This window comes from Lepus europaeus, chromosome 3 (assembly GCF_033115175.1).
Source record: "Lepus europaeus isolate LE1 chromosome 3, mLepTim1.pri, whole genome shotgun sequence".
NCBI lineage: Eukaryota > Metazoa > Chordata > Mammalia > Lagomorpha > Leporidae > Lepus > Lepus europaeus.
Genome location: NC_084829.1, coordinates 18395391 through 18411013, shown reverse-complemented (window position 1 = coordinate 18411013; position 15623 = coordinate 18395391). Strand labels below are relative to the sequence as shown.

The following is a 15623-nucleotide window of genomic DNA, read 5'->3' as shown; positions in this document are numbered from 1 at the left end:
CAGGCATGAGGCAGCAGGTGGAACCACCACTGGGGATGCCCACATTTCTACACCTGCGTGCCTGGGATCATGTCCTGCCTCGGCTTCCTATCCAGCTTCCTGCTAATGTCCCTGAGAGGCAGCAAGGACGACCCAGGTACTTGAGTTCCCTCCACCCACATGAGAGACCGAGGTGGAGTTGCTGGCTCCTGGTTTTAGCCTGGCTCAGGCCCTGTGGTTGGCGGCATTTGGGAAGTGAACCAGTAGGTGGACGATTTCTCTCTCACTCACTCTTGCTCTTGCTCTGCCTTTCAAATAAATTTAAAAATGTTTTAAAAGCCCTTTATGGGGCTGATGTTGTGGCGTAGCAAGTTAAACCACTGCCTGCAACACTGGCATCCCATAGGGGCAAGAGTTTTAGTTCCAGGTGCTTTACTTCTGATCCAGCTCCTTCCTAATGGCCTACCAAAGCAGCAGAAAATGGCCCAAGTGCTTGGGTCCCTGCACCCATGTGGGAGACCCGGATGGAGCTCCTGGCTCCTGGCTTCAGCCTGGCCCTGCTCTGGCCGATGTGGCCATTTGGGAAGTGAACAACTGGATGGAAGCGCTCTCTGTCTCTCTCTAGCTCTGCCTTTCAAATAAATAAATAAATCTTCAAAAAGGAAACCTTTATGATACGGTCCCTGCCCCTCTCCGATTGTCTGAGTCATTCCAACCCCTACACAGTCCAACGCTGACATTCCCACACCCCAGCCTCGCCCTCTCTCCCAGTCACACCAGTGCCTTGGAACTCTGGGAATGCAGACTCTCACCTCCACCAGGACTGTGCTCTCTGCCTAAAAGGCCTTCCTCTCGCCCTCCACTCCCCATCCTGGTCTCCCACCGGAACTCACTCCTGCTCTAACTTGAGCCAGTGAAGGAGCTCCTGGAAGCCACCCCCAGCGCAGGCACAGCCCCTTTCTGTGGCTCCTGTGGTACCTGTGGCTCCCCTCCTCCAGCACTGACCACATCACCTGTGGGAGCTCCCCCTTAAGCCCTATCTGGGTTGAGGCCAGGTGCAGTCTGTTTAATTCCTCTTCCCTAGGGCCTCACGAACAGCAGTTTTTATTTATTTATTTTTTTTTAAATTTATTTGACAGGTAGAGTTATAGACAGTGAGAGAGACAGAGAGAAAGGTCTTCCTTCCATTGGTTCACCCCCCAAATGGCTGCTACGGCCAGTGCACTGTGCCAATCCGAAGCCAGGAGCCAGGTGCTTATCCTGGTCTCCCATGCGGGTGCAGGGCCCAAGCACTTGGGCCATCCTCCACTGCCCTCCCGGGCCATAGCAGAGAGCTGGACTGGAAGAGAAGCAACCGGGACTAGAACCCAGTGCCCACATGGGATGCCGGCGCCGCAGGTGGAGGATTAACCAAGTGAGCCATGGCGCCGGTCTGAACAGCACTTTTTTTACACATTAGCTGAATAAATTAAGTGAAGAAGCAGCCAGGGAAGTTGTCTCCAGGTTGAGTCTGCTCTCACTGCCAGGACTCTGGGTGGGGTTTCTGGGACTGGCAGGCCTCTAGCAGAAACTTCCTAAAGCAAATCCCATTGCCACGCAAAGGCCCAGCTGCCCGTGAGGTCGCCGCAGCCTGAGGGCAGGCAGTGAGCTGAGCAGAAGCTACCTGCCCGAGCCGGGCTGCGTGAGAGTCGGGCAGCACTTGAACCCCAGCCTCCTCAGGTCCCCTGCAGCTCTTCGGCAGCCTGGGACACGTGGAACGGCGTCCACACGGTGAATCTGTGCCGAGGGTGGCTCTCATTTTGTCCCTCATAGCACGGGTTAGAGACACGGTCAGGACGAGATTTGGAAACTCAAAAGCAAATCGGTATTCGATGTCCCCAGCCGTCTGGCACATCTGAAGCCTAGCGCCCAGCGGCCATCTCCGCTTCCGTCCCTGGGCCAGGTCTCTTTTCCGTCTCACCTACCTGGCCGCACGAGGACGGTGGCCACCGCGGTGGATTGCTGCCTCGCGGAATCCGTCACCGCCAGCTGGAAGGTGTACTCCCCTTGCTGCAGGGCAGACAAGCGCAGGTATGGGGTCTGCGCTCCCTACGAAACAGCAAATGCAAACCCAAGAAGAAAACATTAAAGCAGCTCAAGTGCATAGTAGGACGCGATGAAAAATCAGACTTCACCGAACACAGAGATCACGCAGGACAAGGCAACAAGTGTGTCCCTAGGAAGACGCCGGTTAAAGGCCATCATGTATCCACACGCACCCTGTGAACTACTACAGCCGATGTAGACGCCAGCCTGGCAAGTCCACTAACACCTCCAGTGAGCGCATTTCTCAGCCCGGCAGTCCCACGTCTCGGGATCTACGCTAGAGATGCACAAGGAGGCTCATACATGACACTGACAGAAGTGTGTCTCTAACAGCAAATACGGAACCCATGTAAGCATCCACCTACAGGAAGATGACCGTGCATACTGTGATACACTGAACGATGCAGGCTTGGAGATGTTAAATAGAAAATGCAAAGATATATGAGGCTTTAAAGTTGCAAAAACAGTGCCGGGGCTGGTGCTGTGGCATAGCAGGTAAAGCTACCGCCTGCAGTGTCAGCATCCCATGTGGGCGTGGGTTTGAGACCTGGCTGTTCTACTTCTGATGCAGCTCCCTGCTAATGTTGCCTGAGAAAGCAGCAGAAGATGGTCCAAGTGCTTGGGCCCCTGCACCTACAGAGCAGACCAGGAAGAAGTCCCAGGCTCCTGGCTTCGGATCGGCTCAGCTCCGGCCGTTGTAGCCATGGGGGAGTGAACCAGCAGATGGATGATCTCTCTGTCTCTCCCTCTCTCTAACTCTGTCTTTCAATAAATAAAAAATAAACAAAATACTCTAAGGCAACATTTTTCAAAAAAGCATCTTTTCAATCAAGCCTACAGTGGTTCCACTCATTATCTTTATTTATTTATTAATTTAATTTTTTTGCTGCTACGTGGTTAGTAACAGTTGCAATTACTGTTTTTGTTTGAAGTTCATGGAATCATGAAAGAATTTTTAATTTAATTTTTTGAAAGATTGATTTATTTATTTGAGAGGCACAGTTACAGACAGAGAGAAAGACAAAGAGAGGGGTCCTCCATCTGCTGGTTTACTCCCCAAATGGCTGCAACAGCTGGAGCTGGGCCGATCCGAATCCAGGAGCTTCCCTGGGTTCCCACGTGGGCGCAGGGACCCAAGCACTTGGGCCATCTTCTCCTGCTTTCCCAGGCCATTAGCAGGGAGCTGGACTGGAAGTGGAGAAGCCAGGACTCTAACCGGTGCCCACATGGGACGCCATCTCCACAGGTAGAGGCTTAACCCATTACAACACAGCAGCCGCCCCTTAATCTTAAATCTTATTACAATTCACTGACTTCTACAGATCTAAATTGTCTAAAGATAAATGTACCTGCATCTATCTTTATCTTTTTTAAAGATTTATTTATTTCATTGAAAGGCATAGTTACAGAGAGAGGGAGAGACAGAAAGAGACCTTCCCTCTGCAGGTCACTCCACAAACGGCCACAAAAGCCGGGGCTGGGTCAGGAGCCTGGAACTCCATCTAGGACTCCCACGTAGGTGGAAGGAACTCAAGTATTTCAGCCACGCTTCTTCTGCTGCTTTCCCAGGTGCATTAGCAAGGAGCTGCATCTAAAGTGGAGCCTCCAGGACTTGAAGCTGTGCTCAAACGGGATACTAGCACCACAGGCAGCAGCTTCACCCACTGCATCGCAACACAGACCCCAACATGTATTTGTAAGAGCTTACATAGAAAATTGATACAAATTCATTGTGTTAACACAACAAAAACTTCTGAAATTTGAAATGCATACTTTTTTTCAGTGCTTAAAGAGAATGTAATATATGTGTGCTTATCTGTAGTTAGCACATAACTATACATACTTACAGAGTACAATGTGGTATTTCAATGCATGTATACAACATATGATGATCAGATTAAGTAGAATATCCATCACCTCAAACATTTACCATTTGGGTGGGAACATGCAGAACGCTACCAGCCATTCTGAGACACACAATGAATTGGTTTCTTTTTTTTTTTTTTAAGATTTTTATTTATTTATTTGAAAGTCAGAGTTACACAGAGAGAGGAGAGACACACAGAGAGAGCGACAGAGAGAGAGGTCTTCCATCCGATGGTTCACTCCCCAGATGGCTGCAATGGCCGGAGCTGCACCGATTGGAAGCCAGGAGCCAGGAGCCTCCTTTGGGTCTCCCATGTAGGTGCAGGGGCCCAAGGACCTGGGCCATCTTCTACTGCTTTCCCAGGCCACAGCAGAGAGCCAGATCAGAAGAGGAGCAGCCTGGTCTTGAACCAGCACCCATATGGGATGCCAGCGCCTCAGGCCAGGGTGTCAACCCGCTGTGCCACAGCGCTGGCTCCACAATGAATTGTTTTCAGCCAGTAACCTCACTCTGCTATAGATCATTACAAGTTACCCCCACCCACCCAACTGTGCCCTGGCGCCCATCAACCACCCTCCCACCGGCCCCTTCTCCCTGCACTCCCTCCCACACTTCCGGGAGATCTACTCCACACTTCCGGGAGATCACTTTCCTAAGCTTTTACATGTACGTGGGAACAGGCAGTGGTTTTCTTTCTGGGCTGACATGCTTCACTTCGCAGTGTGCTCCAGGCTCCTCTGTGGCTGCGTTCTTCTCTATGGCTTAGTATTACTCCATTGCATATGCGGAACCACACGCTCCCTATCCATCCTCCTACCCACAGAGCCCTCGGATGACTCCACACCCTGGCTGTTATCAACAGGGCTGCAATACACACGGCAGTTGCAGGGATCTCTTCAACACCCTGGTTCCCGTCCCTCTGGATGCATACCCACAGCGGGACTGCTGCATCATGCGGCAGTTTTATTTCTCGATTTTTGGGGGAAACTCCAAGCTGTACTCCACAGAGGCTGCACTGATCTCCATTCCCATCAGCGCTGTATGAGGGTCCCCCTTTCCCACAGCCTCGCCAGCATTTGTTGTCTTTCTGTTTATAGCCATTCTCTTATCTGAATGGTAGAGTTAGAGAGAAGGAGGCGCGCGCACACACACACACACACACTTTTAACCCCTGGTTTATTCCCCAAATGACAGCAATGGCCAGGGCTGGGCCAGGCCAAAGCCAGGAGCTTCTTCTGGGCCTCTCACGTGGGTGCAGGGGCCTAAGTACTGGGGCCATCCTCCACTGCTTTCAGAGAGGTACATTAGCAGAGAGCTGGATCAGAAGTGGATCAGGAATCAAACCAGTGCCCAAATGAGAAGCCGGCACTGCAGGCAGCAGTTTAACCCGCTAAGCCACAGCACCGGCCCGTGTTTATAGTCATTCTAACTGGGGAGAGACAGTATTTCATTGTGGTTTTGATCTCCCTTTCCCTGATGGTTTTGTAAACTTGTTGATCATTTATTTGTATATCTTCTTTTGAGACATGTCTACTTAGATCATTTGCCCATTTTCTAACTGAATTACTGGGAAGGTCGTTGGGTTTGAGTTCTTTAATCTCATCAGCTGAACAGCTTGTAAATATTTCTTCCCACTCTATGACATGCATACACCTTTGAGAATTTTTTTAAAGGTTCTTCCCCACTTTGACCACAGAAGGCAAAGCGCCGTTGTCTGTGGTTGTGTGAACATTCATGCTCGCCACAGGAGGAAACGCCATGGGGCACTTGGCAACTGGATGGACCACTGCACCCCACTGATGGCCCACAGCAGCCACGTGATCGAGGAGACACTCAGGCTCCACCCCGCCCCCACGTGGAGCACACCCTCTGTAGCTGCTGGCACGTGCTTCCCACTAAGGCAGAGGGATCTGTTCACGGAGCTCTGCGTTGTCTGCCATAGCAAATGCAAAGCATCTTCCTTGGGGCGTTTTAATCAGTCACATGGCTGCTTTTGTGGTCTCTGGGGGAAGAACAAGAGGGTGGGGGAGTCCCAAACAGGGTGTGGGGGCAGCCAGGCCAGCTCTGCAGCCCAGCCCTTGGCAACCTGCTTTGGTTACACATCCAGCATACGTGGATGAATTCTGGAGTGTTAGCTTTGGGCACATCATTCTCAATTAACTACGCAAGAAAAATTTGGAAGACTTTTTAACAGAAGGAATATAAAATATCGCATCTTCCTATTTTGTATCCAGCCCCTCCAAATCAGAGTATCTAACACAGCAGAAGCAGCAAACACTGTACTTGCCACAACACTGAGGGGCAGACAGATGGCGCTAGTGAGCAGCCAGGCACAGACACACACTGCAAGGACTCCATAAGGCCATCTAGATGACTCCCAGCTCTTTCAAGTTCCACAAGCCCAGTTAAGTTGTGTTTAGGAGCCAGCACTGTGGCAAAGCAGGTAAAGCTGCTGCCTGCAGTGCCAGCATCCCATGTGGGTGCCGGTTCGAGTCCTGGCTGCTCCACTTCCAATCCAGCTCTCTGCTATGGCCTAGAAAAGTAGCGGAAGATGGCCCAAGTCCTTGGGCCTCTGCACCCACGTGGGAGACCTGGAAGAAGCTGCTGGCTCCTGGCTTCGGATCTGCACAGCTCCTGCCCTTGTGTCCAACTGGAGAGTGAACCAGCAGATGGAAGACCACTCTCTGTCTCTCTGCCCCTCCTTCTCTCTGTATGTGTGTAAGTCTGACCTTCAAATAAACAAATAAAAATCTTAAAAAAAAAAAAAAGCTGTGTTTAACTCTCAAAATTCCACAGCACCTTACAGAAATACCAAAAGTAAAGTGAGTTTTAATAGGATGTCTGATATCATCTCAAATACCAATGAAGGGGCAGGCATGTGGCCTAGCAGATAAGACACTGGTTAAGGATATATGCTTACTACCAAAAGCAATTTACAGACTCAATGCAATACCAATCCAAATATTGAGGAAATTCTTCTCAGATCTAGAAAAAATGATGCTGAAATTCATATGGAAACACAGGAGACCCCGAATCATTAAAACAATCTTATACAACAAAAACAAAGCCAGAGGCATCACAATACCAGATCTCAAGACATACTACAAGGCAGTTACAATCCAAACAGCCTGGTACTGGTGCTAAAACAGATGGATACACCAATGGAACAGAATAGATACTCCAGAAATCAATCCATGCATCTACAGCCAATTTATCTTTGACAAAGGAGCTAAAATCCATCCCTGCATCAAGGACAGTCTCTTCAACAAATGGTGCTGGGAAAACTAGATCGCCACATGCAGAGATGAGAATCAAGATCCCTACCTTACATCTTACGCAGAAACCCACTCAAAATGGATGAAGACCTAAACTATGACCCAATACCATCAAATTATTAGAGAACATTGGGGAAACCCTGCAAGACATTGGCACAAGCATAGCATTCTTGGAAAAGACCCCAGAGGCACAGGCAATCAAAGCCCAAACTGAGAAGCTTCCGTACTGCAAAAGAAACACTCATAAAAGCAAAGAGGCAACCGACAGAATGGGAGAAAGTATTTGCAAACTATGCAACTGATAAGGATTAATAACCAGAATATATAAAGAGCTCAAAAAACTCAACAACAAAACAAACAACCCAGTTAAGAAATGGGCAAATGACTTAAACAAATTTTTCAAAAGAGTAAATATAAATGGCCAACAGACACATGAAAAAATGTTCAGGATCACTAGCCATCAGGGAATTGCAAATCAAAACCACAATGAGGTTTCACCTCACCTTGTTAGAATGGCTTTCATATAGAAATCAACAAACAACAAGTGCTGGTGAGGATATAGAAGAGGTACCCTGATCCTCTGTTGGTGGGAATGTAAACTGGTAAAGCCACTGTGGAAAACAGTATGAAGATACCTTAGAAATCTGAATACAGACCTACCATATGACCCAGCCATCCCACTCCTGGGAATTTACCCAAGGGAAATGAAATCAGCATAGGAAAGAGTTATCTGTACCCCCATGTTTACTACACTCAATTCACAATAGCTAAGACATGGAATCAACCTAGATGTCCGTCAGTTGAAGACTGGATAAGAAATTATGGGATATGTACACTATGGAATACTACACAGCAGTTAAAAAATGAAATCCAGTCGTTTGCAACAAAATGGTTAAAACTGGAAAACATCATACTTAGTGAAATAAGCCAGTCCCAAAGGGACAAATACCATATGTCCTCCCTGACCTGTGCTAACTAACAGAGCACCTAAAAGGTAATCTATGGAAGTGAAATTGACACTTTGAGATGCAATGACTTTGAACAGCCCTTGTCTCAACTGTTGAGGAACTTTTTTTTCATACTATTTGTTGAACTTTTTACTTAGTATAGAGTTAATCTCATTTGTATAAAGTTAGTTGAAAATAGATCTTAGTGAAAAATTGTGGGGCATGAGCGCGGCCAGGCCAGGCCAGGCCAGGCCCCGGGGGCTCCGCATGCACAGCTGCTCCAGGGTGCCCCCGCCCGAGCTGCGCGGAACGAAGCCACGCAGAGCCGAGTAAGATGGCGCCCAGAGGAAGTAAGATGGGCGGAATCCAAAGTTGTTTACCACTAAAACTAACTGGCTGCGCAACATCAGGGGAGGTAACAAAACTAGTAACAAGTGTATGGACATAGGGCTAGTCCTATAGAAATCCCCCCATAAGGTGATTTTTTAAGTGATTGGTTGGTCCTTAGCCCTGCCCCAATGACTCTGCAGTTTTGTGTTATAAAAGGTACTATTATGCAGAAGGTGACTGAGTCCTTGCTAGACTTGGCTCCCCGCTGCATCTGATTGTCTCCGGGACCAGGAGGCTGGGGAACGGGCGAGCGGCGCGCTTACCTTTCCTCGGACCCAGTCCATCCTTGTACGGGTGGACTAAGACCCAACAAAAAATAAGAATGGAAATAGGAAAGGGAGGAGGAAGAAGGGAGGGAGTGCTGGTGGGGGGGCAGGTACAGTGGGAAGAATCACTATGTTCCTAAAGTTGTATTTATGAAATGCATGAAGTTTATATTCCTTAGATAAAAGGTTTCTGGGGGAAAAAAGACTACATGGGGCCAGTGCCGTGGCATAGCGAGTGAGGCCGCCGCCTGTAGTGCTGGCATCCCAAATGGGCACTGGTTTGAGACCCAGCTACTCCACTTCCAATCTGGCTCTCTGCTATGGTCTGGGAGAGCAGTGAAAGATGGCCCAAGTCCTAGAGCTCCTGCCCCCAGAAGGGAAGACCTGGAGGAAGCTCCTGGCTCCTGGCTCCTGATCAGTGCAGCTCCAGCCATTGCAGCCAGTTGTGGGAGTGAACTAGTGGATGGACGACCTCTCTCTCTGCCTCTGCTTCTCTCTCTGTGTAACTCTGACTTTCGAACAAATAAATAAGTAAATCTTTAAAAAAAAAAAGACTGCATGCCATACTTGAGTCCTAGGTTTGCGTCCTGGCTCCAGCTCCTCACTCCAGTTTCCTGTTAATGCAGACCCTTTGAGGAAGCAGGCAAAAGGCACAAGTGGTTGGGTATCTGCCACTCCACATGGGGGACATGAATTGTGTTCCCAGCTCCCAGCTTTGGCCTTGGCCCAGCCCTGTCTCAGTAGGGTTGGTTCCTCTCTCTTTCTCTTTCTCTGCCACTCCCCCATTCTCTGTTCTGCCTCTCAAAAAAAAAAAAAAAAAAAAGTAATTAGAAATTTATCTTAGTCTAATAACATAGACTTTGAAGAAGAAGTAGTTAACAATATAAGGTTCTATCCTTTAAAAAATTCAATTTTCAGGGGCTGCCTCCTACACCAGCATCCCATATGGGTGATGGTAAGTGCTTGGGCCCCTGCTAACCACATGGGAGACTCAGAAGAAGCTCCTGGCTTCAGCCTGGCTCAGCCTAGCCATTGTAGCCTGATGAGTGAGCCAGCAGATGGAAGATATCTCTTTCCCCTTCTCTCTCTTTCAAATAAATATTTTTAACAAATTAAATTCTCATATAATAGCATAATTTCAAAAACTCCAAGCTAGCTAGCAACAATTAACTCTGATTGTCACACACGTATACACACAAAAATAAGCAAAAAAGCTCTCTCGCGCGCTCTCACACACACACACACAGGTTATATCCTTATATATTTAACAAGTAAGGGCTGGCATTTGGTGCAGCAGTTAGGCCACTGCTTGAGACACCCACATCTCATGTTGCAGTTTCGGGGTTTAAGTCCTGGTTCTCCTTCCAATTCCTACTAATGCACAGGCTGGGAGGCAGCAAGTGGCTCACACAGTTAGGTCCCTGCCACCCATGTGGAAGGCCTGGATTCAGATATAGCCTCCTGGCTTCAGACCAGCCACAGACAGCAGATGGAAGACTCCCTCCCTCCCTCCCTCTCCCTCTCCCTCTCTCTCTTCCTCTGCTTTATTTTCCAAATAAAATGAAAAAAAGTTTTAATTCAAAATAAAGACTTTAACAAATCAAAAGGTAGCTACAATGAAGCTCTTGAAAAGGGACCATTAGATGTAGACAGGGCAGAAAAAATCACACAGAATTTCCTGATGACGAGGTTTAGGTTAGCTCATTTCTAAGATTTCTCTCAGTACCAAGATATGTCTCCAACAGATATTGGGTAAGGCTTTTTCCTAATGATCCTCAAGGTACTGTTGTTAAAACAGGACCAATTGGCTGTTACTTGTGTTCTTCCAGGTGGGTGAGGGGAAGGGAGGTGAAAGTGGAGGCTGGATGAGTTCAGGGGCTTTCACAGTCATCGAAACATAGCAGACAATGCTGTAAAATGGGTTTTCTGGATCTCACTTGCTACCCACAAGCCACTTCTTGATGACTGAGTGGGTGAGTGGATGGGTGGATGGATGGCTGAGTGGGTGACTAGGTGGATAGATGGACAGACAGACAGACAGACGGCAGGTCAAAGCTTGAAGGCAGGGTGGACTTGCCTGCATGACCACCTCCTTGCTCTCACTCCCAGGACCCAGCGACCACTCATAGAGGACAATCTGGTGATCATCTGTGCTCTGGTTTCCATTCAAAATGATGGAGTCCTGGGGCAAAGTTAGGGTCTGATTTGGGCCCGCATTGGCAACTGGTGGCCAGTCCACAGCATTGCTGACTATCAGGGCTGCCGTAGTGGAGTTAGTGGCTCCATCCGAGTCTGTTACGGTCAACCTGCAAAAAAGAGAGGAAGCTATTACACTGCAGAGTATTCCAGGCCTAGGGTAAGTGGTTCACTTATGCCGCTCTGGGTACAGTTCTCAGAACAACTCAGAACACGGGGAGAAACAAATTTGAGGACGAAGCTAAGAAAAACACACAGTTGTAACATTTTTTTTTTTTTTTGCTTTTGTTGCTGCTGACTTTTTCATTTTTGGCTCATGACATATTCACTTGTTAGAATTCAACCCTTACAGGTTTCCGATTAGTCCTTGAGATGCTGGGTGAAGAACCATCCTCAGCCAACAGAAGACACGCGGAATGAGGGAGACTAAGAACGGTAGCAGGTGTTATGTTCTGCCTGCGGCCTGAACATGGACAGATAGTAACTCACTCAGACATCTTCACCTGCAGACTTTTTAATTTGGAAAATCTTTCCTAGAGTGTTTATTATAATTAGGTTTGCAAAGCAATGTTAGGATGGGGCACATTTTTTTTTTTTTTTTTTTGACAGGCAGAGTAGACAGGGAGAGAGAGAGACAGAGAGAAAGGTCTTCCTTTGCCGTTGGTTCACCCTCCAATGGCCGCCGCGGCCAGTGCCACCGTGCTGATCTGATGGCAGGAGCCAGATGCTTCTCCTGGTCTCCCATGGGGTGCAGGGCCCAAGGACTTGGGCCATCCTCCACTGCACTCCCGGGCCATAGCAGGGAGCTGGCCTGGAAGAGGGGCAACCGGGACAGAATCCGGCGCCCCAACCGGGACTAGAACCCGGCATGCCGGCGCCGCAAGGCGGAGGATTAGCCTATTGAGCCACGGTGCCGGCCAGATGGGGCACTTTCTAACACAAACCGATGCTCAACCTACAACAAGGAGCACAATGGCACTGACCCTCCCACGCCAAGTTCATTTTGAGTGCTAACACAACGACAAAATCACCAACAGGCCACCTCATCCCTCTGGGGTAGAGGGTAGTTAGAAGCGGTGCTGAACACTATGGGAATAAAGAGTTAGACAGGGAGGAAGCTCCTGTGGGTAAATGTGTGCGGGTGCCTGCGTGCAGTGCCTCTGAACGGCTTCCACCCCATCCCACCGGATCCACACCCGGTTCCTCCTCCTCTTCCAGGCTCGGTCAGGACCATGCTGGCCCCCAGAGGATCTCTTCCTGGGCCAGCAGCCATCACCTGCCTCAACCAGACAGTGAGGCGGGTAAATTAAAGATGACTCAAAGGCACCTTATAAAGTACATTGCACTAAATATAAACTTACTTCCCCCCAAAGTAAAAAGTATTAGAGAAATACTATTAATAATTATTTTTCTAAAGCCCCGTTGGTTTTTATATCAGAAAAATCCCATAAGTCTTTATTGACAAAACATTGTGACATGTTGTAGACAATAACGAGGCAAGATGTGTCAAATACCTTAAAGACACACGCACCTCTGACCCTGCAATTTTTACATGTACCCTACAGCTGAACTATAAAGATGTTCACCCAAACACTGAACAACGGGGCTGTTAACAGACTACAAGATGCCAGCACAGCACCCAACATGATGCTAAAGAACATCTCATGGCATTGGCCGGCGCCGTAGCTTAACAGGCTAATCCTCCGCCTTGCAGCGCCGGCACACCAGGTTCTAGTCCCGGTTGGGGCGCCGGATTCTATCCTGGTTGCCCCTCTTCCAGGCCAGCTCTCTGCTATGGCCCAGGAAGGCAGTGGAGGATGGCCCAAGTCCTTGGGCTCTGCACCCACATGGGAGACCAGGAGAAGCACCTGGCTCCTGGCTTCGGATCAGCGAGATGCGCTGGCCGCAGCGGCCATTGGAGGGTGAACCAACGGCAAAAAGGAAGACCTTTCTCTCTGTCTCTCTCTCTCTCACTATCCACTCTGCCTGTCAAAAAAAAAAAAAAAAAAAACATTTCATGGCATAGATATCCACAATACCCAGAAAATCTAAAATGAGGCCCCCACATCTAGAAAAACTTGGTAAGGGAGAGATATGGCAAGGAGAGACCCCACAGTCAACAGTGCCAGGATTTCTCCACTCTGATGAAACTGCAATTGAGCTGTAATTACTTCTGGACAGGTAAGAATTTTAATGCAGAAGACAAAACTTTGAAAACATTGAAGGAAATATAGAAGGTAGTATGTGAAACACCTTATTCATTTTGATCCAAATAATTGAACAAATGTTAAGTTTCTGCGTGCATAGAAAAAGGACTTTAAGCAGCAACACCGACCTGGGAAATGGTGGAATTATGAGAGCTGATTTCCTTCCTTGTGTTTATTCTGATGTTTGTTTCTATGGCAGACATGCGTTACTGTCATCATAATAAAATATTACTTTTGTCACTCCTGCATTGTTACTTCCCTCTAGAAACCTGCATCTGGCCCGGGTGGAGATGCACCTGCCGTGCTGGGACATGAAAACTAAACAGCACTGCCTGCACTGAGTCTACAGATCCCCGGAGATCCACTCTTCTAAATAACATAAGCTGCAGAGCAGGCTGGACTTTATTCTCTATGTTTTAAAAACTGTGATAAGATAGGCATGACACAAAGGTCATTTAACCATGTCCAGTGTAAAAATACCGATACTGTTGTGCAGCCATCACCCCCCATTCATCTCCAGAAGTTTTTTAATCATCCCAAATAAAACTCTGCACCCCTGAAAAGTCACTCCCGGTTCCCAGCCACCAGTCCTTGGCAATCACTATGGCGCTTTCTGTCTCAATGAGTTTAACCACTTGATGTCTCTTAACACAAGTGCAATCAAGCAATATTTGTCCTTTGGCGTCTGGTGCTTTTCACTTAGCATACTACTCCCAGGGGTCCCCCATGCTGCAGCACGCAATCCTTTTCAGGCTGAGAAACATTCGGCTGTATGTAGAGCCCACCTTCTATGTATCTGTTGATGGCTATTTGGGTTGTTTCCACCTTCTATGTATCTGTTGATGGCTATTTGGGTTGTTTCCACCTTTGAGCTATTGTGAAAGACACTGTTATGGGTGTGGATGCACGAAGACCTGTTTGCAGTCCTGCTTCCGGCTCTCCTGAGCAGCTACCCAGCAGCGGGCGGCTGGACCACACGGTGACCCCGCGTGTAACTTTCTGAGGAGCTGCCACCCCGACGCCCAGCACTGCACCAGCAAGGCAGATAAAAAACGGAATGCAGGCTTTTCCGACACGTATCAAGTCTGAAACACCTGAGAGCAATTGTTTGGGCCTCTGTCAAGTCAAGGTGAGGGCCGTCAGCCTTGGGAGTTTCCCAACAGGTCAAGCTTCAGAGGACCCAAGAACACACACACACACTAACACACACACACAGCCTCAGAGGTCCATGCACACACACAAACACAAATTTCAAAAGACCCATGCACACACACACATGCACAAATACACACTAACAGCTCCAGAGGACCTCTGATCACACACACACGCATGCACACACATCAACAGCTTCAGAAAATCTATGAACACATGTGTATGTGCGCACACACACACACACACACAGGCCTCTCCTCTAGAACCTTCAGATCCTTAAAGAAGGATGTGAGGTGTTGAAAGCACGACATGCTGGAATGACACAATGCACCTAAGAAGTCCTGAAAGGAAAAACAAGAGTTTTGAAAGCTTCATAATAAAATAAGGGAGATCTACTACTACAATGCCTACAATTCTACTCTAAAAACTGAGAAGAAGAATTGCAAAGTGAATCAAAAATAAATAGAAGAAAAGGAATGATGAGGAACAGAAGTCAATGGATAATAGAAGACAAATGCGAAGCTGACAGGGCTGTAGCCAGGTGTTGTTTTAGAGATACACCACAGTACCAGACTCCTTAATTGGACCGATGACGACAAAGAGAGACCAGAAGTCACCAGTACTGGGAGTAAAAAAAAAAACAACTATGGCACAGATCCTGCAGACACTGAAAAATAATACAACGACCATGACCCTGAACAGCTTTTGCGAATATATCTAACATTTTAAATGAATAGGCAAATTTATTTTTACAAAATCAATTTTACTATGAGCAATAAACAGGTAACTAGGTTTTTAATTTTTTTTTTAAAGGAATGGGGATCAGCGCTGTGGCTCAGTAGGTTAATCCTCCGCCTGCAGCACTGGCATCCTATATGGGCACCAGTTCTAGTCCCAATTGTTCTTCTTCCAACCAAGCTCTCTGCTGTGGCCTGGGAAAGCAGTGGAGGATGGCCCACATGCTTGGGCCCTGCACCGGCATGGGAGACCCAGAGGATCTACGGATCAACTCAGCTCCGGCCATTGCTGCCATTTAGGGAGTGAACCAGCGGATGGAAGACCTTTCTGTCTTTCCCGCTCGCTGTCTATAACTCTGCCTCTCAGATAAATAAATAAAAATCTTTAAAAAAAAAAAAGGGGAATGCCCTTAATACAAGGTACAGTACAAAGACTAAGCATTGACAACCCACTTGCTTCTCTAAGGGCTATTTACAATCTCAAACCAGCTTTCCAGAAAGCTCAGCAAGGTTTCAGATCAA

General features: G+C 47.9%; 1 protein-coding gene across 1 annotated transcript in view; it reads right to left on the bottom strand.

The window, feature by feature from the left end:
• KIAA0319 (KIAA0319 ortholog) overlaps positions 1 to 15623 on the bottom strand; it is a 64530-nt gene that overhangs the window by 23144 nt on the left and 25763 nt on the right. Inside the window, exons 9-10 of the mRNA XM_062187361.1 lie at positions 10887 to 11115; positions 1944 to 2067 (exon numbers count right to left, since the gene is read on the bottom strand). Coding sequence (XP_062043345.1) covers positions 1944 to 2067; positions 10887 to 11115 — 353 coding nt within the window. The remainder of the gene's footprint in view (positions 1 to 1943; positions 2068 to 10886; positions 11116 to 15623) is intronic.